Source organism: Camelus dromedarius, chromosome 8 (assembly GCF_036321535.1).
Source record: "Camelus dromedarius isolate mCamDro1 chromosome 8, mCamDro1.pat, whole genome shotgun sequence".
Classification (NCBI taxonomy): domain Eukaryota; kingdom Metazoa; phylum Chordata; class Mammalia; order Artiodactyla; family Camelidae; genus Camelus; species Camelus dromedarius.
In genome coordinates this window covers 39338102-39363586 of record NC_087443.1, presented here as the reverse complement: position 1 = coordinate 39363586, position 25485 = coordinate 39338102, and the positions used below count along the sequence as shown (strand labels likewise).

Here is a 25485-nt window from a genome sequence, read left to right as displayed (position 1 = left end):
GTGGAATCCTGAACCCGATCCCGCTCCACGGCTGGGGGAGGGCAGATTGTGCTCTCGGAAGCTGGGCAGAGCGGGAGTGTCCCTCGAGGGACCACGGCGGTCCGGTCCCCCAGAGCGTTCGCTCTTCAGACGCTCGGGGTCCCCGGCAGCCGCGCGCACCGCCCCCTCTGGCCCGCGCCACGCTCCGCCCTGGACGCCGCTCGTCCCGGCGCGGGGGTGCGCGGAGGTGCGCGGGGGGGTGGGGTGGGGTGGGAGAGGGCCCCGCTCAGCCTGATTTACGGCTCTGCTGAAAACCGCTTCGCTCCCGCAGCAGTAGCACCGCCGCGGCGGCAGCGGCAGCGGCAGCGGCAGCAACAAGTCGGGTAAGTGCTTCGCTCCCGCAGCATCTGCGCCCGCGGCCCAGCCCAGGGTGCGCGGCAGAGGGGGCCGGCCAGGCTGGACAAGAGGTCCAGTCCCCGCACCACTGCGGGGAGTTGGGCTTCTCGGCCCCCGCCTGCAGGAACTCGTGTGCGCACGTATCCACTCTGGCACCGGCCCGCTGGCACGCCGCGGAGCGGGGGCGGGGAAAGGGGGACCCCCGAGGAGGGTCACTGCCTGCCAGCCCTGCTCAGGCAGAAGAAATTTTGGCTTGTCCGTCAGTCTGTGGACTGGGGCTTACGCTGGGCCCTCGAAAGCTTGCTTACTCCCGGAGTGCGTGGTTACCCATTTCCCCTTGCAGGGTGCCACCCCTTCCCTATTGCTCCCTAGAATTGCTACTTCCCCTTCTTTCACCTCTGGCCTGCGTTTCTGGGCAGGGTTGGCCTCTTATGTCAGGGTTGGAATCCCCAGAAAACCCGTAGTTAAACAGCCCGCTGTAGCACAGGAAGAGGTTCTCCTCCCTGGGGGCCAGAGGCATATTTACCTGGAAGCTTTGCCTAGCTGTGTAGGGATGCGATTGGCACCTCTGCTTTTGAAGAGGTTGAGGGAGAAGTAACAACACTTTTAAGCCTAGACCCTTTGCTACCTGTTTTAGGGGCCCAGTGCTTATTATGTTTAAGTAGAAATCGTTGCTGAGGGGGATAGATACGTGCTGCTTGTAGAATTGGGTTGCTCGCAGTCATCTGTTGCTAGGGATAAGATAATAAATTCCTACAAGGAAATAAGAATTTCCTGTTACTAAGAGTTATGCTAATACTTACCTGGTTCAAACTTTGGCCATCTCTAGAGGCTGTGTTAAAACAAGATCAGAGACAAGACAAATCCAGCCAGAACACTCTATCTTAATAAAATTTTGTCCATGCTCCCACTTAGGTCAAACAGTATTTGACACACTGGATCCCCAAATTTCAGTAAATCTGGAGTATGTGGAGGGGGGCATGATTATGATGATAACACTTTGATTTAAATCATCACAACAATAAGTAGAAAACAAAATTAAGGGCAAAAATCTCAGGTTGAAAAATTTCCAGCTAACTGTGTGCTTCATGCCACTGCACCTAGTGTGAGTAACAGCTTTCCTATACTTGAGGGAAGATCGCTGAGCTTGCTCTCTTAGGACCTGTTTTGACATCAAATTCATGTGAGTTTTTCTCTCTCTTTTTGTATTCATGCTTATCAGGGTCGTCAGTAAAATAGGGCACGGTTTTGTAGTTAGTGTACTAAATTCAGGAGGTCAGGAAACTTTCCACTTTGGAATCTGACACTTTCCATCTGGCCTTGGATTAATTACTTTACCTCCTTGCTCCAGTTTTCTCACCTGTGAAAAGGGAATGTTACCCACCTTTTAAAATTTTATTCTTTTTTTTTTTTTATCATAGACAGGGGTTGACAAACTTTTCTGTAAAGGCCAGGTAGTAAGTAGTTTTGGCTTCGCTGGCCATAGAGCTCTCAACTACTCACCTCTACCATTTAGTGCAAAAGCAGCAGTAGGCAATATGGAAATGAGTGGATGTGGCTGGATTTGGTCCTTGGGTTATAGGTTTCAATTTTAACATAATATATTATATGCAAAAGTCATTTGGAATTTAAAAGCCTTTGTCCTCATGGAGACGATAAGCAACAATCATTTCAGTAGCAGTTTTTTAGACAGACATACAAACTAACTTTTATTCTCCCCTGCCCAGGACTTTTAGAGTAATGCAACAGAAGGCTTTTGAGGAAAGCAGATACCCCTGGCAGGAGTCCTTTGAGAATGTCGCTGTGTGCCTACCATTCCGCTGCCCGAGGTGTGGGGACCATACCAGATTTAGAAGCCTGTCCTCATTGAGGGCCCATCTGGAATTCAGTCACAGCTACCGGGAAAGAACCCTCTTGACAAAATGCAGTCTCTTTCCATCCCTCAGAGACACAGACCTAGTCACTTCCTCAGAACCCCTGAAACAGGGAAAACTGCAGAGCTGTGGCAACATAGTGAAGCAGAAACCGAGCTATGTTAACTTGTATAGCATTTCACATGAACACTCCAAGGACAGGAAGCCCTTTGAGGTGGTGGCAGAGAGGCCTGTGTCCTACGTGCAGACCTACACTACGGTGGACCTACGTGCAGACTCGCTGGATGGGCCAAGGTCCAGCCCTGGACTTCCCACCTCAGAGACCAAAACAGCTTTCGAGGCACATGTCAGAGAAAAATTCAATCGGATGGTTGAGGCCGTGGACAGGACCATTGAGAAGAGAATCGATAAACTCACCAGAGAGCTGGCCCAGAAAACTGCCGAACTGTTGGAAGTTCGGGCGGCTTTTGTACAGCTGACTCAGAAAAAGCAAGAAGTTCAGAGACGAGAGCAGGCCCTGAATAGACAGGTGGACGTGGCCGTGGAGATGATCGCAGTGCTGAGGCAACGCCTGACGGAATCCGAGGAGGAGCTTCTCAGGAAAGAAGAGTAAGTGGGTGAAACGGGATGCTAATCCCATTGCTTTAGGCACCTCCCACCATCCCCCCCAAGTTACACTCGAATGTTAAGCAAGGTTTGGTTTTAATAACTTGCAGGTACTTTGGCTGCATCTCTCATTGATACAGTTGAATGGAGACAGCACAAGGCTTTTAATATCATTTACCCTCTCTGTGTATAGTCTCCAGCTCAGCAACAGGAAGATCAAAATACCCTTCTCACCTCGGAAACTGTCAACCACAGACAATGTTTTTAGAGAGAGGAGTAGTGCGGTCTGGCCATGGTGGGATCCATTCCCGGCAGCAGGGAATTGAATGGGAAGACAGAAAGGGGGTGCTGGGGGCCCTTTCTGTCTGTTGACAGTCTCCATGTAATAAAATCAAGGACATGAGATGCTGTCTTATTCAAGTATAAAAATATACTCTAGTTAAAAATAATTTTGGCTTCTTTGCCATTTTGGATTACCTGTTTGTGTTAACTAAATGTCGATAGCTGAGAATCTAATTTTTATTTGGAAGAAGCAGACATTAGGAAACCCAGCAGAAGCTTCTGAGATTGACATACTCTTATGATTTAAGTTTGAGAATTTTCTTTTTGTAAAATACTAGACTGTCATGCCTGCTTGCAAAGAGTTGACACTGGATTTCACAAGTTACACGTGATTAGAGAAGCTGTTACTTTTAAAATTATCATACTTGGATAAGCATTTCCTTATCAGTACGTATGGATTCAACCCAAACTGGAAAAGTATATGTAACAATGCAGTTATTCTTCATGTAGAATGTTGGATTTAATTTTAAATGGAGGCTAAGAATTCATAGAATCAAAGGACATAAAAATTGACTAAAACAGAATAAAAGAAAGGTTTTAAATAATTTGAGTTCTGTTAGGTTGACCTAATTTCATACTTTCTTTGCCCTCTGGCACTCTTTTATCTTGTGTTGTCTATTAAAATGTAGTAATTAAAGCTTCCTCCATCTTTAGGCTGAGAAGCTCTATATATTAAAGAGATCATCACTCGCTATTACTAAAGGCTTACTGTCTACCTAGGGGGAAAGCCTGCTCTGCTCAACTAGACATTTTTTTTGATCATGTAGTAAGGCTGGATTTGAATTGGCCACTGATTTACTTTTCTCCCAGGGAAATGATCTCTGTTGAAAAATGCTTCTCTGTTGGCTTCTGGTGTTTCCTGGTGCGAAGTTAGAGTGGGGTCACTCTATGTGCAGGGAAAAGCCTTGAATTAAATTAGTGATATTTCTGTTTGACTCAAGAGCAGTGAATTTAAAGGCAGCCAGATTAAATGTGTGCATTTACTTATTTGTTGTGTTTTATTTATTAATAACACAAGTAATAATGAGATGGGATTTGGGGTGGTGATTGCCTGGAGTATGGGAAAATAATATGATGGCATGGAGGGTCAAATGGTTAGACCCAGGTTATTATCAAGGATATAACTTTCATTTTTGGTTGTGTGTTCAAGGGTGCTTTATTATTAAAAATAAATAAGTAACTTACATAAAAGCGGGCTGTGCACGGATCAGTTGTGATAGTATGTTATATATGGTTAATCCAGTGCTGTCACCTGAGGACCAATTGAAGAACAAAACATACTTGTTTAAAAAAAAATTTTTACAGAGTTAAGTTGTATGTGTTAAAAGTCCTCCCTCCTCTCCAAGCACCCCACCACTGCATCCTCTGGAGACAGCCACACTGTTTAGTTCAGTTCTGGACCCTTCCTGTGTACTTCATATGCACATATAGAGTTACTGTGTTTTCCCAAGTGGAATCATGACATATATATTCTAATCAGCTTGCTACTGATGAATACATGGTTTTGTTCCATTTTCCTGGTATTAAAAATAACGTCTCAGTTAATGTCCTTATACAATATAATTTCATTCACATTTTTGGGTGTGTATCTGAAGGTAAGTTAAGAGTTGATTTTTAGTATGACATTTTTGTACTACCAGGAAAGAAAAGCAATGATGTTAAAAAAAAAATTTTAAATGAAAATTCAGTGAAACTGCCTTAAACTTTTAAACATAAAATAAACAAAGTCCTCATTTTTTTAAGCCTTCATTTGGCCTGCCCCAGCAGTTTCAATATTCAAGCTTCAAATAATCACTCTTTCTGTGCATAAAATAGGGCTGAAAGAGTCTTCTTTCCAGGAAAGACAGTGGAGCTGTTGGTCTGAGACGGCGACTATGGCCAGCAGCCTCAGTGGCTACAGTGTCCAGCCCCCCCACCCCAAAATGGGGAGCAGAGTGAGCCAGCTGCCCATCTGCCACACTGTTGAAGCCAGAGTGATTTGACCAGATCTGCCCAGCTGGGCCATGCCCTGCCTTCCTCACGACTCCCTCAGAGCTGTGCCTTCCACCAAAGAGGTGACCTTTCACACATGGAAGACCCTACTTGGCCAGTGAACATATCAGGAGCTGTAAGGAGCTGCGCTCCCCTGCTAAAGCCCTCCAAATGAGCTCTCAAGGCCCATTTGTGAGAAAGAGTAGGTTGTTACAGTCCCATTTGACACAGATGGTAGATTTGGTTAAAAAAAAAAAAAGCATACATCTAGTATTTGACATTCACATAAGGCTCTCTTGCTTATGGATTTTCCCTCAACTTTAAAATCCTTTCTTTCAAACTGAAATAAAAGACTCGAGGGCTAATTCTGCCCTGAGGCCATCTATGGGCTGAATCGGCTTGGGTTATAGAAGTCACCTACATGCCCTGCAGCAGAGGAGGCTGTATTGGCAATTTTCTGTACATTTGTCCTGAGTCTCATTGTACCTCTGCAGAGAAGCATCTCTATTTCTTAGAGTGCAGGTCCAAGAAAGAAACTGCCCACTGTCTTCATAAAGTTTGTGCAACTTTAAAAGTCCTATGGAAACAGGTACTGTATTTACTTATTCAAGAGTATTCAGAGCTTGTAGGGCATGACTATCCGTAATCAGGTAAATCAATCCTGGTCAACCTTGCAGTAAGGTATCCCTTAATAAGAAAGCGTGGATCGTAGCTGATTCCTGGTTGACTTGGTCACCTGGGGTTTGGAGAACATCAGCATTCTAGTAATCCTGAATTTACCTGCACATTCATCTGCTGTTAAGATTGGAAAGCCCTGACTGAGCACCTGGGATGTGCCCAACACTGTGCTAGGTGTGTCTGGGGGACATAAAATTCTTGGTCTTTTTCCCTAAGGAGTTTACACTCTACAGAGGAGGAATAAAACATACCCATGAACACACCCATGTACAAATTCTGAGTAGTTTAAACAAGTGCTTAAATACAAGTCACGGTTTCAAGTTGATGAATGTTAGAGAATGGGTTTTTCCATGTGATGAGGCCACAATGAAGGAGTGAGGGTGGGATTTGCATTGGTAGCTGGAGGACAGTGACATTGAAGGACACCAGGGAGGTGACTGTTAGAGATGAGCCCTGAGGGGACTGTGTAATCTTAGTTCTGAAAGGTGGGTACCAGTCTGACTCATTTTACAGGTGTCGAAAATAATGCCCAGAACAGCAGAATGACAAGGACAAAAATTTAGTAGCAAAGCTGAAACTGGAACCCAAATTCCCTGCCTCTCTGCTGAGTGTTTTCCATTTAATTCATTGTGCCTCAGCCAGACTTTTGAAAATGTGATATTTGCGCAAAGCATCAAGACTGAGGTAATACCAAATCTGGCCCATTTTGGAATGGGCTTCCTTCTCTGCTGTGTTGAGAGGGCTGCTATGGTGAAATCATTTATTTTTCTGATGAGATTAAAGAAAGTGAGCTGGCATCAAAGTTGCTGAGAAATGGAGAAATGGTGGCATCATCAGTATAGCTGTGATATTAAGCTTCCAGAACACCAGCCCAAGGTTTCTGACTTCCAGCAAGGGCTTTAACTTGACTCTGCATGTCGGTGCCCAGTTAGGATGGAGCATGTGCCACTGCCAGCCTTTCATGGCAGTGAGGGGCCTCTTTGTAATTCCATCTCTAATTTCCGTCCTGCTCCCTTGGAGCTACGACAGATAAAATCTTTCACTTCTTCCTTCGTCATTTGCCCTGTTCCAGCTTGGAGTCAGCCAGAAGACAAATTTTTATTGAGTGCTTGCTGAGTGCCCAGTACTGTTCTAGGTCCTGGTCCTACAGTGGTAACCATGTGAGTCCACTTCCTGCTTTCGTGACAGGAATAGACCAGCAGGTAAATTAGACATTAAACATCATTAGGGGATGTTAAAAGAGACATCTAGGGCTTAAGCCAGCAATGCCCATTTAGGTTTCTATCCAAAGCTGGCTGTGAAATGCTGGCCTTTCAAAGGCAAGTTTGACTTGGTAACTTGCTTTGCACAACTAAAGCCTCTTGCCACTTCATTACATGTTTCCCATTTTTGATCAGCTAGAACAGTGAGTGGGTAACTTGGTTTCCAGACTGATCTATAGCTAGGTAGTAGGTCAAGAAAAGTCATGTTAAATGTAGAGTTCAGTGTCAAGAAAAGTCATGTTAAATGTAGAGTTCAGTGAGAGAGGGAGGCATCTGTTTGCTCTACCTTTTAATGCATTTATGTAAATAGGGTCCTCTCTATCAGGTTGTGTTCCATGCAGACTTACAAACTAATGTAGGAAAAACCCAATGTCAACATGCCTTCTTAGGGATGGCATGTGGTAAAATTTGGAGACCCTCCCAAATTTCCTATTTGTCTCTCTCATGTCTGTCCCTCCCTCTGCCAGCTCCCCTTTTTGTCTGGACTGAGGGGCTTAGAATGTGTTTTGATCTATTTAGAACCAATAAGAATAATTTGACTTTCTCGTTAGAGTTGCTTTTTAAGTTCTTAATGAGAACTGTATACTTTTTAGTGTATTCCAGGAAGTCAAAAAAGAAATACGAGGGAAAGGGCTGATAAGAGTAGAAAAGTGACGTGGCTCCCGACCTGTGGCAGGTGCAGATTCCACCCCGTGGGCCCCACCGGGGACACAGGAGCTGACCTAGAGCTCTGAGTGTGCAGCCAGCCTCCTGGTGCTTGGAGGTGGTTGACTCCAGCTTTAGGATTTGCCTCGTGGCAGACATTACAGTCTGTCTGAGGTGCTCTGTGATCAATAGCTAGACTATTTTTAGCCGGAGGTATTTTTACCATTTCATATACCTCTGAAGAGGTTCATAAATCAGTAATGCAAAATGAAATTTGAATAACTCAGTAGAGCTGTGCCCTTGGGATGAGAAGCTGATGTTAAAGTGTTGTTTAAGAAAAGAAAAGAGGCATCAATTTTAGATCCCTGTAGCAGGTACCTGTATTGTAGGTTACTTAGTGGTTTTATGCCCCACTACTTGTCTGGAAAAAGAGAAAAGGAAACCTAAGGATCTTTAGTCAGTTAAGATTTTTAACTAGAGATGTTGTTGCACATTTCATGCATTCAGCAGAAATTTGTGGGGCTCCTGTTGTGTGCTGGGCTCAACACTAGGTGCTGTGGAATCACAGTGAAGGAGCAAGTGAGGGCCCTGAACTCACTGACTTTATGATTGATGTTGTCAGTGGCAGGACTAGCTGGCTGCAGTGTGTGCTGTGATTGGCTGCAAGGTTCTGCAGGAGAACATAGCAGGTCCCCTAGCCCATACTAGGCACGTGTCTAGCAGGGGAGCCCTGAGGTTAGAGTGATCATTAAAAGTAGGGGCTTGGGAAGGGACGCTGGAGGAGGAGCAACATGTGCAGAAGTAAGAATCTGGCTGGGAGGCTCAGTGGAGTTCACTGATGCTGGAGCAGAGAGAAGGTGATATGCAGTGATGAGGCCCAAGGGGAACATAAGGCTACTGGATGGCCATGAAGGCTGGAAACAAGGAAGAGAGACATGATAAATGGTTCATTGATAGTAGATTACAATATGTGGTATGGTCAGTACAGCGTCTCTCATTAACAACGCATAGCTCCATGCCTGTGTAAAACTGCAGGGAATACCACGGTGCATTAATGCGCATTTCCCTCTATCTCTACACCTGCTTCTGGAAGGTGTTCTTCACATGATAGTATGTTTTTGATTTTTCTGAAATTAACCCATCTTTAACCCACTCAGTAGAAATAACTGAAGTTTAATCTGCAAAAAAAAAGAAAGACTATCTATGTTTCAGACCATATGGCCATCCTGTAAATAAATGAGTGCATGAGTGAACAAATTTATTTTTCTAAATAAAACTTGGTGCTGTAGGGGCTTTTTCACTCAGTGCCTCTTTCTACTGTGTTTGTTTCTGGAAGACTATGAATCTCAGGATACTGACAGATTTCTAGGCCTGTAAATCATTCAGCATAATAAAGAACTTTGGGCCAGTTTCTGATACTATACTGGTATTTTTTTCCTTTAGTATCAGATATTGCTTCAGATAGGCATATTTTCCACTGAAGCTTAAAACCTTGATTTCAATCATATTTAATCTTTAAAAAAAAAAATAGTCAAAGGTAGGGCTAGAAGTCCCCTGGAATCAGTTGGTTAATTTCCCCAAAGCTGTTCTGCACCACACCCAGAATGAATTTCTGGTTTGCCCTTATCTTCTCATTTGGCCTTCCAGCTTTCACACTGTATTTTCAGTCACAGGGTTGAGAACTTAAAATAAAACCACATAAGTCTTTTACTCTGCTGTCTGATAGCATCGTGTTGTTCTTTTTCTCCATCACATTCAGCTCAGCTGAATTCATATTTATTTCAGTATTTGTTTCTTTTAATGTCTGCTTCTCCCACTACTTGAGGGGTGTGGTCTGCACACCAAGGCCTGATCCAGCCTGCCACCTGTTTTTGTGGAGCCCCTGAGCTAAGAATGGTTTTTATATTTTTAAATGTTTGGGAACAATTCAAAAGACAGATAATAATTCATGGCATATGAAAATTATATGAAATTCAAATTTCAGTGTCCGTGAATAAAGCTTTATTGTTACACAGCCTCGGTGGCTTCTTTGTGCTAGGCAGGGTTGAGTAGTTGCAACAGAGACCGTACAGCCTTCAGAGCCTAAAATATTTACTTCCTGGCCCTTAAAGAAAGTGTTGGCTGGCTCCTGCGTTAGACGGTAAGCTTCATGAGGATAGCCATGGGCTCAAGAGTGCCCTAGCACTAAGCCCAATACCTGGTAGCATTCAGCAATGTGGTTTTTTTTTTTTTAACTGAAGTATAGTCAGTTTACAATGTTGCGTCAATTTCTGGTGTACAGCATGTTTCAGTCATACATATACATACATATATTTGTTTTCATATTCTTTTTCATTATAGGTCACCACCAGATACTGAATATAGTTCCCTGTGCTATACAGAAGAAACTAGTTGTTTATCTATTTTATTTATAGTAGTTAGTATCTGCAAATCTCCAACTCCCAATTTATCCTTTCCCACCTCCTTCCCCACCTGGTAACCATAAGTTTATTTGCTATGTCTGTGCGTCTGTTTCTGTTTTGTAAATAAATTCATTTGTGTCTTTTTTTTAGATTCCACATATAAGTGATGTCATATCGTATCTTTCTTTCTCTTTCTGGCTTACTTCACTTAGTATGGCAATCACCAGGATCAGCCATATTGCTGCAAATGGCATTATTTTATTCTTTTTTATGGCTAAGTAGTATTCCAGTGTATAAATATACCACAACTTCTTTATCCAGTCATCTATTGATGGGCATTTAGGTTGTTTCCCTGTCTTGACTGTTATAAATAGTACTGCTGTGAACACTGGGGTGCATGTATCTTTCCAAATTAAAGTTCCCTCTGGATATATGCCCAGGAGTGGATTGCTGGATCATTTGGTGAGTATATTAGTCTTTTGAGGAATCTCCATACTGTTTTCCATAATGGTTGCACCAAACTACTCCTACGAGCAATGTAGGAGGGCTCCATTTTCTCCATGCTTTCTCCAGCGTTTATCATTTGTTGACTTCCTGAATAATGGAGTAAATAAGTGTATGGATTGTGGCTGCATCATACTAGAGTTCTACCACGTTGTCCGCCCGCACCAGCATTCTGCAGTTTAGGATCACTCTGCACAAAGTATGACAGTAGCTTTCAAACTTTTTGGCCTCACTTCCCCTTAGACTCTCAAAAAAATCTGAGGACCCCAAGAAGCTTTTCTCTGTGGGATTTAGCTATCAAAATTTACTGTATTAGAAATTAAAACTTAAGACATTTTTAGAAGACTTATTTGTATAAAAATAACAATAATAAATCCATTACCTGTTAAGTAATGTATTTCTGTGAAAAAGAACAATTTTCCCAAAAACAATTAAGTGAAAAGAGTGGTATTGTTTTCTAAGTTTTACAAATATTTTTAACATCTGGCTTAATAGGAGGCAGCTGAACCCTGTTCTGCCTTTAATTTGTTGCAGATTTGTTGTTTTGGTTGAAGTAGATGACGGAAATCCAGTCTCACACAGATATGTAGTAGGAAAATGGAGAGGTATGTTAATAACCTTTTCAGAGAATAGTAAGTATTCTGCTTTGATACAATGCCAAAGCTTGACAATTGGTAGTTTCTTAAAGGTTAATTGCAATGTGGAATCTGAAACCACATCAGTGAATATTTCCTTCTCTCCTCCATTGAAGTCCGTAAGTCGGTCTTGCACTTTGAATGGATATTTTACTGTTCAGAGTATAATTATTAAAGAAAGTACAAATGCAAAGTAATTAAATTTATTTATTTTTTCATTCAGGAAATTCACAAGATTCCTTGGGGAAATAAGAGTTGTTTCTGGATATTGTTAATCCAGACTGAGCAGGATGTGAAGCGGGGATACGAAGTTGTGCACACATGCTGTTCCACAGTTAATCACTAGGTCTTGTTCCTGTTTGTATCTAATTCAGATACCCAGACACAATCTCAGTATGATGAACTTCTCCAGCCCTTGTTCATGTAACTTCTCTTTTAAAATCAAACCATCAGGCTTGTTTTAACTGCCTTTTTTTTCTTTTAGTTGATGTGAAACATCCACAAACTGAAATTAGGTTAGCACTGGTGCCAGGTTAGTTGGGAAAAGTGGTGTTAACTTCTCTGCTTTAGGGCACAAGATAATTGGATGAAGGAGGTTAGAAAAAGATGCTTCTTTTTTACATGACATACCACTCCAAAGTCAACTAGTGCCATTAATGTTGTAAAACGTTTCATATGGAACCAGTAATAAAACATCACATGATTTAAAAATATAGCCACAATTGTAAGCTGTATTGTATTCAGGTTTGTTTTCTTGTTTTTGGGATGTTAATACTGTGGGATTAAGCTGTTGAATATTGCTGTCTTATATTCTAAACTGTACAGCCCAAGAGCCCAAGAATATTAAATATGCACAGAGAAGAAAAGACTTGAAAAAATACACCAAGCTGTTGACAGTAGGGTCCTCTGGGTGGTGGGATTATGGGTCGTTTTTTGTTTCTTCCTTGTCCTTTTTGAACATTGATTGCAAGAAATATTTATTGAATACTTATTTTCTGTGCTGTATTGTATTGAGTGATGGCCTTAGAGCAGGGAACAAAAAGCTGATTCAGCCCCTGCTCAGTTAGATCTTCCATAGATCAGTTTTTATATTTCCCATGATAAATGTGAACTATTTCTGCAATAAGGTAAATATAGTAAATTTTATAAACCAAAATGAATTGAAAATAATACCCTGGCTCTTTTTTCTATGGTTTTCTTTTTGGTGGGGGAGAGGGTTGTGGGTTTTTGGTTGTTTTCCCTGTAAGTACCAACTTGGAAACTGTTTCATGAGTCAGTTATCCTAAATATCACCCACGAGTCTCTACAATGGGCTTGACTCCAAATGTATTGAAGCCTTGATGTTGGAAAGAGGAAGGAGTAGCCGTTTCCTAGGCTACGTTTGCAGTGGTGTTTTTGAGCTGTGATGATATTCCATCCAAAGGTTCTCAACTATAACTGAGAACCATGACAGGGCTGGATGGACCCTCCACTGTTTTGCTGTTAGTTAAGGTTTGTGACTTACCTCGGAAACAAATCAAAGCCAGATGACGGCAGAGCTTCAAAACCGGCTTATGTCCGCGGCCTGAACAGCTTGGAAAGTGCATGTCTTCTATTCAGGGCTCATACGGAACACCTGGAAATAAATTTGAAACTTAATAACGAAAGAGAATTCCTTTCCAAAAGGACTCTTATTTCTTGTATGTGAATACTTCTGAGCTACTGAATGGAGTTATTTTGGGATCGGGGTTTATGTTTGATCTTGGATAGGAAGCTAGAAAAATGGGGCCTGGTATGATGAGTAGTTTTTGGAGTGAATCATTGTCAGAACCAGTCTCTTTTCTGTTTTTATAAATATGTAATTCCAAAGGTTTTGCAGAGACATTTGCTTCTGTAGGAAGTGTCAGAAAAGTTTCAGTATGGTCAAGTGTGATGTAATACATTTGTGAGGGAAAAATCATGACTAATTGTAAAAGTGACTCCCTGACTAGTGGTACAGAATAAAGGAGCTAGAAGTCACCACCAACTATTTTGCAGAGACCTTCTGTGAAACTGTGACTTCTTGAGCTGGATATCCCTGAAGTTCTGCTCTCAAGAAATTATGGAGCTTAGTGGAAAATAAAAATCAAGCAGAGGTTGAGAAAATGCAGAGAAGGCAATGAATTTAATCGACTATCTAGAACAACTGCATGAGGTTAGATTTTAAAAATAGGATTTGTTCAACTAAAATGAAAGAAGTTTGGGAGGACAGTGATCAGAGTCCTTAGAATCTTGGTGCTGTGTGAGTAGAATAGAGCCGGAAAAATGTGGAACTACTCCTTGAAGGTTGAGAGAGGGTTTGAAGACACATAAAAGAAATATTATATCCAATGGGTAGTAAAATTACAGAATTTGTTAGCCCCAGTAGGTGTGGCAGAACATACAAAGGGGATGGCCAAAAGGCTCTTCAGGATTTCTTATTAAGTGAGGCAAATCAGATGAAGAGAATTGTGATACTGTATACCTATTGGTAGTGCTGATTAGTGTGTGTGTGTGGATATATTTGTAGAGATATTTGTGAGGATGGTTACCAAAATGTAAATGGTGGTGATCTTAGGATAATGAGGTTTCAAGTGATATTTTCTTCATTATACTTTTCATGGATTGAATTTTTTTATAAAGAACTTAACTTACTTAACTATAATTCAAGAAAGTGTTATTTTCACACTTGCATTAGAAATAAAAAATGTAAAATAGTAATAGTTATTAAAAACTTTCTAGATTTCTGAATCACAGTGAGTCATGTAGATAAAGGTATTTTGCTCGACTTTTTAGGGAAGGGCAACTTGGACATTGCTTATCCTATGTCAGCTGAAATAGCTTCCCCAACAGACCTTAGATCTACCTCAAGATGGCATTTCTTGGATTATTGCATTCTTAGCTCAAAAATACACTGTTGGACAAGGTAACTTATTTTATATATGCTTTGGTGCCTCCTGCTACCATGCTCCCCTCCTTGTAGTCTTTTCTTCCCCAATAGCCAGACTTAAAATGTATGTCAGAACTTTCCTCAAAAGTGGCCAGTGGTTTCCCATCTCATTTATAGTAAAATCTGGAGTTCTCACGCTGACCTGTGAGGCCCTGCCTGGCTCCCTCTCGGCTGTCCTCCCCTCTCCCCACCTTGCTCCGCCTTGCAGGCCCCCCTGCTGTACCTCAGACCATTCTGCACATTCCCACAGAAGGCCTGGCTTGCTCTTCCCAGGTGCTTGTGTGGCGAATTCCTTGCTTCCTTGCTTCCTTCAGGTGTCTGTTCAGATGCTGCCCCACCCAAAGGTTGTCCTGACTTTGCTATCTGCAGTGTCACTTACTCCTTCCCTTCTGTCACTCTCTGTCTCTGTCACCCAGTTCCCGTTTTCTCCTTAGCACTTATGACCACCTGACATAAGTGTTTATTTGTATGTTTTATAGTGACTCTCTTCTTCTGCTAAAAAGTAATCACTAAAAAGTAATCTTATCTCGTTCATCATGGCTATGGCCATACTGCCTAGGGCAGTACCTGACACATAGTAGGCACTCAATAAATACGTGTTGAATGAATGAATTCTTGTCTCACTTCTCCATTTTGTGTTCTGACATGTTTGCTTGGCAGAGAAGTTGTTACATTCAACCATTTCCTGGAAGCAGCTGCTGAGAAGGAGGTTCAAGGGAAAGCTCGGCTCCAGGACTTTATTGAGAATCTGTTGCACCGAGTAGAACTGGCCGAAAAGCAGTTGGAGTACTACCACAGCCAGCAGGCTGCCGGCCTCCGCCGGGACGCCACTGAGCACGTGGTAAGTCACTCGGGTTCAGCACCAGGGCTGAGGGCCATGGTATGTGAAGTGGGGTCAAGGGCAGAGGGAAAGGGAGCTGGGGATTGATTTGCAGGAACATTCTAGACATCACTTGATAGTGCTGCCCCAGCCATGCCTGTGCAACACAGATGAGTCCAAAACACCTGCAAGTAAGCAAAGTTCTGGATGCAGGGTCTCCAGTTCTTCACCATCCAACTCCACACCAAGCTGAATTGGTAGAAATATTTTTATGTTGTAGAATAACAGTTTAAAGTATCCAAAGAAATCACCTTTCCCAACCTTGGTGTCAAGTAGATTGGAAGTTATTATCATGTTTTGGAGCTCTTCAAGGAATCTTCTAAACACTTTCATGCTTCTTTGTTACCAAGATTTAACCACATATTGCTTTCTTCCTTAATAGAAAAGAAAACACTATACCATAGTCTCTGTAGGTGAAACATTCTTTAAGTAGATTTTCAAAAAGACGTAGAAAAATTCACAGGAGATGTTCTGTAATAGATTTCTGCATACAATTTTACCTGTACTTTCAGAGACTTAAGGAACCTCCAGAGCCCAGATGAGAACCCTGGGTATGGATAAATGTCCAGACTCTCATAAGTGGCTTGATCAAGATTCCCTGGTCTCTTTAGAGGGTAGGGGTGGGGGAAGGCTTGCAAATAACCATGCTGTAGAGGGGGGGAATCATATCTGCCCTCTATACAGCTTTCTTAATTGTATTAATCAAAGCCAAAGGATGGATTTTTAGAACCCTAAAGTGGTTTATTTATAACATTTTCATTATCAGTTGAATTTTATTTATGCTGACTTCTCAGAAGATTTAAAAATGATTCTTTTAGTTACTCCAAAATGGACTACATATATAAGGAAAAGAAAAATAGGAAACATTTATGCTAACTAAGGGGTTAGTAAGGTTGCTACTGGTTGACTGAAAAGTTTAGGTTGAATAATAGGGAAGCCAAGATTAAAAGGAAAAATGATTAAAGAATCAAGGAATGAAATGAAGCGCAGGTGCATAAAAGAAGGGAGACCAGAGGAGACAGACAATAGGAAGGTACAGAGACAAGGAAGGAAAGAAAAGAGGGAACTTTACACAGTGCTAACTGTAGTAATGCACACTCAGCCTTAGAGCTGTACAGTTGTGCAAGCTCCAGAACTTTCCATCAGGAACAAAGTAGACGAGAAGGAAGTAGATTTCTTCCATCTGTTAGGTTTCAGTAGTAACTGTCATCAGAGCAATTTCAGCTACCTGACATATTGATTATTTTCTGGGCGGGTATCAGTGGTCTCCTGAGAAGCAGCCTTTATTCGCCTCCTTAATTCCTCTGTCACCTCCTTGGGAAACTGAGTCCAGTCATAACTAACTGGCTGGAGGGACACTCTCAGCCTTTTCCTGCCTTCTTCCTCCATCCTACCATCTCTCAGGACGGGGTTGTGCTGTGAGCCCAGAGGTGAGGTGAGAAGGCCTGGCTTCTGGATCATTCCCACACTACTGACCAGGTGAGACCGTCTGTCTTCCTGGGCCTGTCATTCTTCTATAAAATGAAGTGGTTGGACTGCATGCTCTCTAAGGGCTTGTGGCCTCTTAAACTCTCTGATTATCTTCTGACTTTGGTGGTTAGAATTCTAAAATTAAAATGTCCCATAATAGTTTAAGTATTTAGGCTTATAAGTAACCCAGAGCTAAGAAATGTGTAAGTTTTACTACACAAAGTTAAGAAGGTCTTAAAGGAAGAGAAAACAATGGAAGGCAAGGAGAAATAAAGGAAGCCCATTAGTTCTTGCCTTTATTTATATTTATGTGCTCACTTCCTCTGCTCAGTTTACTTTTCCAGCTTGGAAACCGAACAACTTTTAAAAGACACAGCCAGTCATTACTTCTCATCCTGCTGTATCATGTAATCAAAGGTTGAACAGCATCTCAGTTCTTCTAGTCAGATATGTAGATATAAAATTATGTGTGTGTGTATGTACACACAACATATATGCACACACACATAAGTACTTGTATATATACACATATGTATACACATACATATGAATATGGTAGGACATTTAATTAATAAATATTTATGTTTATGTTCTCTTTGTCCCAAACATGACATCATCTGGCTTCTTCAGATTTGATCTACATAGGGAAGAAATGACTAATTCAGATCAAATAAAGTGCAGTTGAGATTGCAGCCGGGAATTCAGAAGTGAGAGCTGTTTGTGAGTAGGGCAGGATCAGGCTGTAGGGAGGTGAACTGACTTTTGGAGGGAAGACACATCACTCTGAAAAGACCAAGAATGAGATGATTAATTTCTGAAAGGAATGGGCAGATGTGGTTTCCCCTGTTTCCATGTATAGTCCTCTAAAGTCTACTTTGGACCATAATATACCACATTATGAGACAGTCTACAGACCTTAAGATCTTTTCTTCTTTTTAGTCTGTTTCATCATGATAAAATATATTCACCGTGTCTTTGATGTAAAAAGTGCTCAGTCTGGCCTCTCTGGGTATCTGTGGCTGTGGATACACAGAAGAATTGGATGCTTGTAGCAGGAAAAGTTTTGAACGGTACCTTTAGTCACCTACTTGGCGCAGCTTAGTGAAGGTGCAGAGCACGGAGGAGCCCAGGCCTCTGGAGCCTCAGCCCTGCCCAGGAGAGCTCCTTGCGGGGTGCACACCACCCCCCAGATGGAGCAGAAGTTTCCCACAGACTCCCCCCACCTCAGCTCGGCTCCCCTCCCAGAACACTGGGGAGTGCTGTCCCCAGCCTGGCTGGTTCTCCCCATCTCCACCAAGGCTGCTCTAGAGAAACCGTGCAGCTTCTTCATTTCCCTTCTTTCCCCACCCCCAGTTCCTTCCCTCTCTCCTCTTAAGTCTTTCACATTACCACCTCCAGAGATTGACATGTAAGTTGCTTCTTTCTACGGTGTCTTCCTAGCTTTAAGATTCTTTGGTGCTCTAGAAAAATATCCTTCCTCCTCACATTTAGTGCCTTTTCTGAAATAAGGTTTCGGCATCTGTATCTTTCTCTTAATCCCCTTGAGCATTTATGTTCTTTTTCACCTGGCTGATTTCTAAAAATGTAACGTGCTTACTCAGATATTTTGTCTGCATGCTCTGAAACATGCTGTTGAATTAGACACAAAGTGACCTAATATCCCATCTGCCAAAATCACTCACAGAGCTGCTCAAATGGAAGGTCATGGAACAGCTTGGATAATCTTATTTTAAGCGTTGCATTTATTTCCTGCAGGTTGCTAAATTAGGACTAGCAGTAATTCATTTAGCATATTTATTGGGAACGCAGCACTTACTGGGAGCTAAAGAAACTGCTGTGATCGAGATGGATGAGTTCCCTGGTCTCAGGGAGGAGGGGCTCACAATAAGCAAACACGTAACAAAGATAATTTCATATAGGGATAACTACTTTAAAGAAAAATGTAAGATGATAGGTTTGAGATACCCACTTTAGCTTTAGAGAAAAAATTTCAGGAAAAGCCTTGCTGAGGAGGCAACATTTGCACTGTGACCTGAATAACAAGGAGGCAGCTCTGTGAAAATTAGGAAGTGGAACATTCTAGGCAAAGGAATAGGAAATGCAGCTGTCTCTGGAGGAAACAAGCGTGGCACGTGTGAGTGGTGGGAGATAAGTCAGAGAGGTGGGAAGGATCCAGATCATCCCAGGGCTTCTAGGTCACATACGGAGTTTGGATCTATTCCACTGCACACAGGAGACCACTGGAAGGTTTTAAGTAGGTGATCCGCGTTTCAGCAGAATCACTCAGCTGCTGTGTGGGGAACTGACTGGAGGGATGCAAGAATGAGAGATGGGTTAGAAGGCTATTATGTTGTGGCAGGTGAGGGGATGGGGATGGCAGCCTGGATAGAGTGGAAGTGGAGAGAAGTGAAAGGCATAGGATATGTTCTTGGAGTAGAATTGACAAGACCAGTTGACCTTGCTGAAGGATTAGATCTAGCAGGTGAAGGAAAGTGAGGAATCAAAAATGAATCCAAGGTTTTGGCCAGAACAATCGGTATATGTGCTGCTATATACGTGGAGGGGAAGTTGGAGAAGGGCAAGGTGCCCAGTTTCCCCAAACCTGTAATAACCTGAGACACTATATTTGTGTTTTAGAAGAACTTAGATTGGCTCTCTGTGCAAGGGTATTTATATTTTTTCAGCCTGAAACCTTGACCAAGGACTCTTTTGATTCCTATCTTCATACCTTTCTCTCCTTAAACAAAAAGAAGACAAAGTAGGTGGACTAGGAGAAAATGGAGGTAGGTAGCTGTGCCGAGTGGGAAGAGCATTCTCATCTGCCTGAGGCTGTCAAGGCCAGAGGGAGCAGTGGCCTCTTGTGTTCATAGGGAGGAGAGCATGTGAAAGTACGCAATTCTGTGGTGCCTGTGATAATGGCCTCGCCTCCACCCCAGGCGTCATAATCTATCAGATCACTGTTAGCCTTTTCCCTGGTGAGGGAAGCATGCACACTCATACACACACACTTACCTTTGCATAAAATCCCAAAGGGAATTATATATCCATATACAACGAATCATCACACTATATGCTTATATACTTATATACAGTACACTTGAAAATGTTTTGTTCTGCCTCAATAATAGTAATTTTTTAAGTAGGAAAGTATTCAAAGGAAGAAAAACCCTGTTAAGTTTTTTTTTGTTTATTCAGATGCTAAAATCCATTCAAGGAGTCCAGCTGAGAAACTCTTATTTATGGAGGGCAGGGTCCAGGGAGCGGGGGCCTTGGGGAAAGAGGGTGGAAATGCTGATGCCTTTGGGATTCCAAGAAGCTGCCAGCGGCATCTGTCCCCCCTTCTTTGTGTATTTCATGACCTCACGACCTTCATGTAAGGAAGGTGCCTTTTTCTCTTGACGTTTACTAGTCTCATGCCAAACCTAGCTAGCGTGGACAAGGTCAGCCATAGTGCTGACTTCTGATTGTGTCCCAGGGTGGAAGGCAGGAATCCCATCTCACCTTCTTGGGCACTTGACCCTCAGAGATCTAATTAAGAAAACTTCTTTCTGATTTGCTCCTGACTGATGCTCAAGCTGCAGACAGAAAAACCGGAGAAAGATCCTATTATGCCGAGCTTGGTTTTTCAGATGATTTGAGTATAGCAGGGACACATGGCTTGGCCCCAACACCAAGGTGGCCCTTTCTCCACATCCTCTTAGTCATCTGCTTCTTCTGTCTGTCTGTCTGCCGATGTGACACCACTTCTTTCAGTGAAGGCTGCATGAGGGAGGTTGGGAACTGAAGTTTGGGAATACACTGGGCTTGCCTGTAAAGTGGTTGGTGACATCTGGATCACAAAATGATAATTATCAATTTATTCTGCAAATGATATTCTGAGCCCAGCCACAAAAGTGCATACAGATTGTTTATTGGGAGTGGAAAATAATCTCAATGATAGATGGCCTCAGGCCAGTTGTGGAGTTGGTCTTCATATGCTTCCATCTTAGAAATGATGTATTTTATGCAATAAACATGTTATGCCAATTTTCCCCTTCGTTGATACACAATGACCAGACGTAGCTGTAGTAAATTAGCTGCAGATACAGCCTGAATCAATCAAGGAATAATGTCATTCCAGTTTTTAAAAACATGTTTGTTCAAATGTTGCTCTCTTGGGAGGCTATCTGACTTCTTGACATTTTTGAGATCTATTGATGTTGACTTCTTGGAAATCTCAGAACAGGGAGCCACAGAGGCCTCCCGAGTAAGCAGAGGCTGAGCACGAGATGTTCTTGTTCACTGCTCTGATGGGTGGTTCTGTGGGCAGTGCCCCTGGTAACAGTTCCCAGCTTCTTTAATGGGAATACAGTTTCTTAAAAATATAAGCAAGGAGGATTTTAAAAACCAAATCCAGCCTTTAAGTGAAGTAATGCTTTGTCTTATTTGTTTTCCTTCAGCTTACAGATGTCTCCTCAAATAGGAAACCCAAATGCCTGTATGTATATGTTTTTTATACTGGAGCCATTTGATAATGTTTGCATAACACATTTTCCTGTTGCACTTTAGATGATATCTATAATCTAAATGGATTTGAGAGTTTCAGGTGAAAATTTACCTGCTTGTGTACCTAGCTTCCTAAAATGTGTGTGTGACTTTTAATTATGCTAACAGTCTATGAGTGTATGGCAGTAGGATAGTACTACAGGAGTCTTTCTCTAGTATTGCATAGTGTCACTTTCTCTTATTGTGGTATAGTGTAGTCATAATTGCTCTGTAGTACTCTTAATGCAGTGTGTGTACCACTCTACCTATATGTGTGTGTGTGTGTGTGTGTGTGTGTGTGTGTGTGTGTGTGTGTGTCTGTGTGTATATATATATAAATTTATACTATGAATCATATACTTTATAATAGCTCTACCACAGATTTGTCTCAATCCCCCAGTAGTCACTTAGAGAGTCCAGAGTTATGGGTTCTGGTCCATCTTCTCCAAGACCACTGTATCTATTATCCTGGATAGTCATTTAAGTTTTCTGTGCTTCAGTTTTTATCACTGGTAAATAGGACTAGTAATAACTCCTTGGGAATTCAGTATTGTGAGATCACTTCATGAAAGCCATAGAAATATTTGGAACAAAAAAGCCTATTTATATTATTTGTTTTACTGGCAGCATTACTGTTACCTTAGCATGCAGAAGTGATCCTGCTATGAGTAGTTTGTATTCTTTTAAGGATTTAAAGAAATCTTTCTTTCTGCTCATCTTCCTCCTGCCTGACCATCTATAGAAGCCGAGGGCACCCACATTCTGTGTGTAACCATCCTGATCTCAAGACCCATTTCCATCCAAAAGGAAGGAGCTACCTGAAAAAGGCCAAGGATGACAGAGCCAGCATGCAGCCTGCTAAGTCCATGCATGAACAGGCTGAGTCCCCAAGAGAATTCTGCAGACCAGCAAAGAAAGGGGAACCTCTAGGGTTTAGCCGGAAAGGCAACATCAGGCCCAAAATGGCCAAAAAAAAGCCAACAGCGATTGTGAACATCATCTAAAATGGTAGGTGGCTCTGGACCACCATCACTGAGCTTTGGGGATGTTGTTCTGGGGCCAACATTAACTTCCTTTTAAACACATCCTGTTGTAAGACACATTGGGAAAGTGAAGGGCGTAACACATTCATTTCATACCCATATAAGCACCTGGGTTAAACAAATTAACAAAACGGAATCTCGGTGAACCAGAATTTTTTTTTACAAGCCCCTGTAAATTAAAGGAAGAAAGAATTTTTAAAAATGGAAGCAGTCTTACTAAAAGCAGTTTTAGTAAAACAAAGCTCCAACTTCTAAAATAATTAGCCTAGTCTCCAGTAGTTTCCACATCTTGAGTTCTTTGTGGTGGTCATTAATTCTCAGCCCCAAAGCCACACAAGATGTCAGGCACTGGGGGGAAAAAAAAACTGATTTTGGTGCATCTCTGGTCTCACCCTAAGATTGTGCTGCCAGCCTCTGTCTTGATAGCTGCTTCTACTGCTGTGGTTGGGGAGGACAGTAAAAACCTTTTGGTCAGCACCTATCACCAGTACAGGGTCTGAATGGTTGGATGCCACCAGATTGCACATTTAGTGCACTGTGAACCATCCTGGAGGCACTGCAGATGTTACTCAGCACTTTCCTAAGACCTGCTTCCCGACGAGTGTTGGCAGCTTCCGTTCGCTGTCGGCAGGACTTTCTCCTTGCTGGCCGAACTTTTCCACCTCCTGCTGCTTCTCTGCCTTTTTATGTCTAAAATATATGTTCTTTACCTTTCAACCAAGTATCTGAAGTGTTTGTTGTACATGGCCTTCTAAAGTAATTTCTGAAATAAACAATGCACGCGGGATCCAGAATCTGAGATCCTCCTCCTGTCCCTGCCTCCCTAAAACGGCCTTTGTTTCCATAAAGAACCATCTGTTACAAACCTCCTGCTTGACAGTTTTCTTCAAGAATGAATTTTCATGTTACTGTATGTTTTTTTTTTAATTTAGCAATATCATTGGGTCTCCTGCAGTGTTTGTAAGTACTGACATTCTTCTGGCAACAAGAATAATTATGTCCACAAATATAAACATTTATGTATATATATATAACACATATAAAATATATATGTCAGGTATATTAATAATTTATTTTTAAATACTCATGGAAAAGGTGTGTATTTGTGGTGGGTGGTTTTTAAACTATATATGTTCGTGTAAATTGAATTCTCTTACTTTAAAAATTAAAAGTGTAACCTAATTAACATTAGTAGAATTATATTGTTATTGCAATAAGCAGCAGATTAGCAGTGTATTAAAAACAGGTAACAAAATAATTGCTTAATATGCCAGTAAATTGAAAAGTGTAACTTATATTATACAGACGTTTTGAACTTATAGTGAAAATGTTGATTTTTGAATCTTCACTTTGACTTTTGGCTCATGGGGGTGGGCTGCTCATGTGGTATATACGCAGCTCTCAAGTGCGAAAAAACGTTGCTGTGAATATCACTGTTTAGGCTAAAAACTGTAAAGTTACCATAATTACTTATTTTGAGAATTAACCTCCTCCATGGTTGTTTATTATTGGTGTTTATGCCATGATTGCACTTTAGCATTACACAGACTAAAAAATTGACTTGTTTGTTGCATTGCATGCGCTTTTGTTCTGTAATATGTGTATGCAGTGACAATTTGTTTTTAAAGGTAGTGTAAGCCAACTTTTTTTCCCATTTTATTTAATGTAACTTACATTTTCAATTTTCATTTAATATGCCTAGAGGGCATGACAGCTCTCTTTGACAGTGGTACCTACCCAGTGATCTTCAGAAAGCACCGTAATGTCATATCTACTCTATGGACATTACACAAGACAAATGATTTTAAAATTTATTACATTAAAATTTTTTTTTAAGTTCTAACTAAGTTCTGACCTTCATACAAGGAGATGCATTATGTATGTTGTGCTTCCTTAGAGACATAACTTTGCTTTTGAAACACGGGAGCCCACTCACTTCGAGGGATATCCCATCTACATGCCATGGTCTGAACCATGTGCCATGCCCCACTTGGGTCTTATTTTTAAATATTTTCTTTGTCCTAATGGGCAGTCAACCTTAGGGTTGATTTTTTGAAGAAATCACCAAAGTTTCTGGGAAAACATATTCAAGTTTAAACTGAAGAATGGATCTAATTTTATTATTTGTCTTCTAAGGAAGAAACCTTAATTTCAACCCTCCTTTCATTCTTTTTTCCCAAACTAGGTTACAGATTGTTAACTGCAAAATTCAGATTTCTCAGACACTGTTTTCCAGGATTGTTCAGGGTTAATCAGTTGTATGGAAGTTGGGATATTCTATTCCCAGAATTTAAAAAAAGTTTTTAGATTATGAACTATTATAATAATAAAGCTATATTTCTGACTAATGTATTGGTATGTTTTGTCTCGAAGTGTTTCTGGGAAGCAAGTGTGCTGGTCCATTAACAGTGGAAGGGGCTTTTCATGAAAAAGCTGTTCATCATACATGTCATCACCGTGATCTTGTACCTATAAGTTTTCTTGAGAACTTAGCTTGATCATTTTTGTTTATCATAATGCCTCTACCTAAAAGTTCTTTTTACATATGCTCACACTGACAACTCCTCATTGAAAGCTCATTTGGCACTTTTCTCCCATCTTCCTCCACAACTATGAGTAATTTTCCTACACTATATTTTTAAACTTGCCAACTTTTAGCAAAAACCATGAATAGATTTCACAGTATATATCCCAGTCTATATATGCTGTACATCCTAGTCATTACAAGGCCCAGAAAGTGATCAGGATAGTTAACAGAAAGAATTATATCACTGGTAGAATTACTCAGCCTTTAGTCTTTTAAGAGCCATGGGATTAGGAAAATTCAGGGGATTTCATTTGTTCAGGAGCTGTTAGAGCTATTAGGGAGATGACCTCAGTCTGCTCTTATGCTTACTCATGTTAAACTTAATGGGTTCACCAGGTCATACTGTTCTTGAGAAATAACTGACATTCTTGATTATTTCTGGTCATTAGAAGACATAAGTAAATCCCCATATCGCAATTCTGTTCAGTTTGGATCCTTGAAAAATGAATTCCAGAGATGGCATGCATGCAGGATCCCAAACACAAGCTCTGGCACCATTTCAAATATTAAAAGGATGGGGGACTTTAGAAATTGGATTCCTCTTTGTGAATTAAGATGGTAATTTTTTTTCTTTTTTCTTCTTTTTCTGGTCCATGTTCTGTATCGGTAAAATGTAGACATCTGAAATTTTCACTTAAGAAAGAGATCTTCAACTTGTAGCCAGATGACACAATTACTCCGGATTTGCAGCTATTATTCTAAACCAGAAATGAGGTTTCTTCCCACTCAAGGAACCTCAT

The 25485-nt window shown here is 41.4% G+C and overlaps 1 protein-coding gene and 1 long non-coding RNA gene across 2 annotated transcripts; one reads left to right on the top strand and one right to left on the bottom strand.

The window, feature by feature from the left end:
* The first annotated feature begins 246 nt into the window (after window positions 1-246).
* ZNF365 (zinc finger protein 365) lies at window positions 247-24510 on the top strand. The gene is made up of 5 exons (XM_031461235.2): window positions 247-362; window positions 2103-2858; window positions 14902-15082; window positions 21031-21068; window positions 21858-24510. The coding sequence occupies exons 2-5, from the start codon at window positions 2116-2118 to the stop codon at window positions 22117-22119; spliced, it is 1224 nt and encodes a 407-aa protein (XP_031317095.1). The 5' UTR covers window positions 247-362; window positions 2103-2115; the 3' UTR covers window positions 22120-24510.
* LOC116155783 (uncharacterized) lies at window positions 2761-12943 on the bottom strand. Its single transcript, XR_004139661.2, has 3 exons — window positions 12799-12943; window positions 4383-4449; window positions 2761-2841 (listed from the first exon to the last, which is right to left on the bottom strand). It is a non-coding gene; the product is annotated as an uncharacterized LOC116155783 (long non-coding RNA).
* Window positions 24511-25485: the final 975 nt, after the last annotated feature.